Genomic DNA, 3,667 nt, shown 5'->3' on the forward strand with positions numbered 1-3,667 from the left:
GGAAGATGAGCTCAGAGCAGCTTCCAAGGGATGCAGTGAGCTAACAAACATAAGTACACTCCAGTACAGCATTTGTAAAGCTAGAAAGCTGGGTCTTCCAGTTTAGAAGATTTACCTTGTACTGGAAGAATACTCCAGGAATAGGTCTGTGAAGGGGGAAAAAAAAGCAGTATACTTAACTGAAGAAACCTGTCTGGCATTGGAAACAGCCAGAAGGAATCTGGCTAATGAATTAAATGGATTTAAATTTATGAAAGTTTATGCTTCAGAAAGGTGACCATTCAGGTTTCCTTGCCACAGGGGCCATTAAGACTTTGTGTAACTACTCCTGTTTTTTACTGTCCAAAAGCAGTGATGTGGTTTTGGTTTTTTTTAAACTGTTTTGACAAAACTAATCATCTCCTTGAAAAGATGATCAAGGCCACAAGTGAGAGGCAAAAACCCTAGGCAGATTAGAGATAAAGCACTGGTAGACTCAAATGTGATGGCATAACATTCCTTGGTCGGTCCTGTCAATAATGACATAAGGCTCCTGGTTTTCACTCAGTTCTGAATTCCAGTTCTCCAGAGTTACTTCACTGGATTCAGGAGGGTCAGGTTCAGGCTGCAGGAGGGTCCTTCTGTCCTGTGTGCAGGTCCTTCTTGGCTGTGAAGGCCGAACATCGATACTCTGTGGTGGGATGTAGGTGAGGTTGGGGGGCTCTCTGATGTGCCTGAAGCCCTCAGAGGCTCTGTGTGTGTTACCAGTATCCATGAACAGTCTCTTGCCATCAGAACCAGTGGTGGAATGCTCCGTGTTCCCAGCAGTACAGCACAGGTCTGAGGATGGCTCAGCATCAGCCAGATATGTGTGTTTGATTTTGGAGTGATTAAATTCTCTTCTGTGCCTGTCGCTGGCACATGCTGCTGCTACAGGTTGGCCAGTTTCCTCCACTGGATACATCAGATCTTCCTGAGTGTCCTTGATCTGTAGTTTTGTGAAAGTTAAGGACAGATCACAAACCTCCTCCTCCCTGGGGACAGTCTGGGCAGAGGCAAAGTCCGTGTAGGGCAGAGACTTCAGCTCAGCGGGTCCATCGGCAGGGTCTGAGTCTATGCAGTTCATGGCATCCTTGATTTCTGCTTCGATGGATTCTTGGGGCAGTTGTGGAGCTCTGAACTCCACGGGGGCTGAGCTGTCACAGGGGCTGTCAGCAAACATGGCAAAGGCTGGGGGGCCGCTGGCTCCTGGGGACAGCGGCACAGGGCCCAGCTCAGCCCCCCGGGGCTCTGCAGCCAAGGCACATTCCTCACTCACACTGGCTCTTGGCTCTGTCTCAAAAGCCCTTGGAGAACGATTCTCACTGAAAATAGGTGTTTGTCCTATGACAATGTCACTGTACCTGACCAGGAAGTCCTCGCTGTCCAAGCACTGCCCCGGCAGCCGCGTGGAGCCGACGCCTTGCCTGGGGAGTTCCAGAGGGATGGAGGTGGATGGAGCACCTGCTGCCTGAGCCAACTTATCCTTGATTTCCACATTCCCAGCAGCTTCAAAGGACAGAGGGCAGGGAGCTGAGCAGTTCTGCTGGGGAGCAAGGCACAAAGGTGTCTCACTGCTTTCTTCCTTTTCTGGATTTTCCGTGTCTCCCCTCGGGGGTGGGTGATCTCTGTCCTGCTCTCCTTGGTGCTGCCGTGTTTCTGTTCTCTGCTGCAGGGGCTCCTCCAAATTGCCACCTTTTCCTTCACTTGTCATTTCCAGGATGGTTTCGCACTCAATCCTTGCCAGGAATATTTCAAATGCAGTCTGCTTTGTTTCCTCATTATTTCTCTTTTTGACAAGTGAAAACTCTGTTGCTGTTGTTGCAACGTACCCTATTTTCTCCAGGACTGCTTTGACAATGTCATCTGGGAGCACTGACTGGATATAGTAGACAAAGTTACCAGTGAATGTCTGAAACAGAATGAAACAGAGAAACACTGAGGGAATGGGGTGGAAGAAAACGTGAAAGACTGAAAATCAAAAATACTTCAGAAATTGCTTACAGCTTTCAAAAAAACCCATGTTCCTAAAAGCCTGAATTGTGAATTGCAGAGTGAGGCTTTTCTAAAGCATTATTTTGACAGCCTCTCAAGCATCAGAGCTTTGCTACAGTACATTAGTTTCAGTGAAGTGATGCCAGTTGAAACCTGCTGAGGTCCTGGTTAAGAGCATCAGCATTCAAAAAGGAAGAGAGTGAGGAAATTATTTTAGTCAAACTAGAGAAAACCAGAAATAAATCTTATGTGCTCCACTGAAGAACATAAGCTTTTTAAACAAAGATTCATAGACTAACTCACTGAGGTCTGATCTTTTCCTAAAGAAGCAAACAAGATGCATTCACTGTTAACTGCATTTCCTAACTGGTGACAAGGCTGTAACATCTCCTTTTTCCACGGTTCAGATTCCTGCTGTAACTTTACTACCTTTGAATTAAACTGCCATTTTTTTGAAAGCACCTTTTTGAAGGCAGACCATCCTAGCAGAAATATTGCCCAAACACCTCTCTTTGCACAAGCTTTCTGCAAAACATGAATAGAATGCTGCTGTTGCTGCATAACAACTTCAAAAATAACATTTGCTTAGTTTTAGAGCTACCCTAGACATGAGGCCCAGTTTGTGAAGTGGAAGTGGTTTTTGGTTTTGTCTGAAATACTGAGATAGGAGAGACTCTGTCAAGCTAAGCATGATCAACTCCTGGCAAGTCAGCACAGAACAGAGGTGAGAATGCAAAGTCAAGACTTAGCCCTTGTTTTCAGGCTGCCCAGCTTGGGACAGCCGGACTTGGGACTACTGCCTAAGGCTGAGACCTGAGCATTGGTCTCACAAGCAGAAGCTCCAGGGAGAACAAAACTGACCCCAAAATGGCCACAGTTATGTATAATGTAGGGCTGAACCTCAGTCCATTCTTGGGTAAATCTGTCAACAGTGCTTTGCAATCCCCACCTTCAGCAGGCCTGAACTTTGGGTTACCCACAGTGGTCTTCAAAGTTTAATTTTAATGAAGCCTAAGATTTTGTGTTAGGAGAAGCTGAACCCACCAACTGTAGGCCTGATTATCTTATGCTTTACCCTGTTTTAGGGAGATGAATGAGAACAGAAACCTACAGTTGTTTGAGAATTCACAGGGGGGACCTATGTGCAGGGAAAAGCAAAGAAATGGCTCTTCCTCACCAGCACGAGTTGCTGAAGGAAGGGCAGTAAGTTTTCGTGCTGGGTGTTGGGGGATTCTGTTGAGATTTTGCCATGTGAAGATTGTGTCTCTTGTGGGCCATGAGACGTGCAGGGTGTGCTGGGGAACTGGGGTCACCGTGGCCACCTTGCTGCGAAAAGCGTTTCCTCTTTCCCAGGGGCTGTTCCTGCCCACCAGCTGGGATAAGGGGCCTTTGGCACCAAACCACCGAGGAAAACACCCCTTCCTTTTACAGCAAACAGAAGTGAGGGCTCAGAGCGGTGAGAGGCAAAGCTTTCACCTCTGCTGCCTCACCACAACCGCGGCTCCGTTCCCAGCCCGGAGCTGCTCAGCACGCCCGGCCTCGGCAGGGACATCCCAGGGAGCAGCCACACATCACACTGGGCACTGCCCCGGGCAGGATGTGTCCATGACACTGCTCCAGCTCCCAGCACCCTGATCAGGGCAGGATGTGCCCA

General features: G+C 48.1%; 1 protein-coding gene across 1 annotated transcript; it reads right to left on the reverse strand.

The window, feature by feature from the left end:
- Positions 1-326: 326 nt before the first annotated feature.
- On the reverse strand, positions 327-2,494 carry LOC113957556. The gene is made up of 3 exons (XM_027665155.1): positions 2,476-2,494; positions 2,317-2,333; positions 327-1,930 (listed from the first exon to the last, which is right to left on the reverse strand). The coding sequence occupies exons 1-3, from the start codon at positions 2,492-2,494 to the stop codon at positions 476-478; spliced, it is 1,491 nt and encodes a 496-aa protein (XP_027520956.1). The 3' UTR covers positions 327-475.
- Positions 2,495-3,667: the final 1,173 nt, after the last annotated feature.

The sequence above is a fragment of the Corapipo altera genome, unplaced genomic scaffold, assembly GCF_003945725.1.
Source record: "Corapipo altera isolate COAL_440 unplaced genomic scaffold, ASM394572v1 141, whole genome shotgun sequence".
Taxonomy (NCBI): domain Eukaryota; kingdom Metazoa; phylum Chordata; class Aves; order Passeriformes; family Pipridae; genus Corapipo; species Corapipo altera.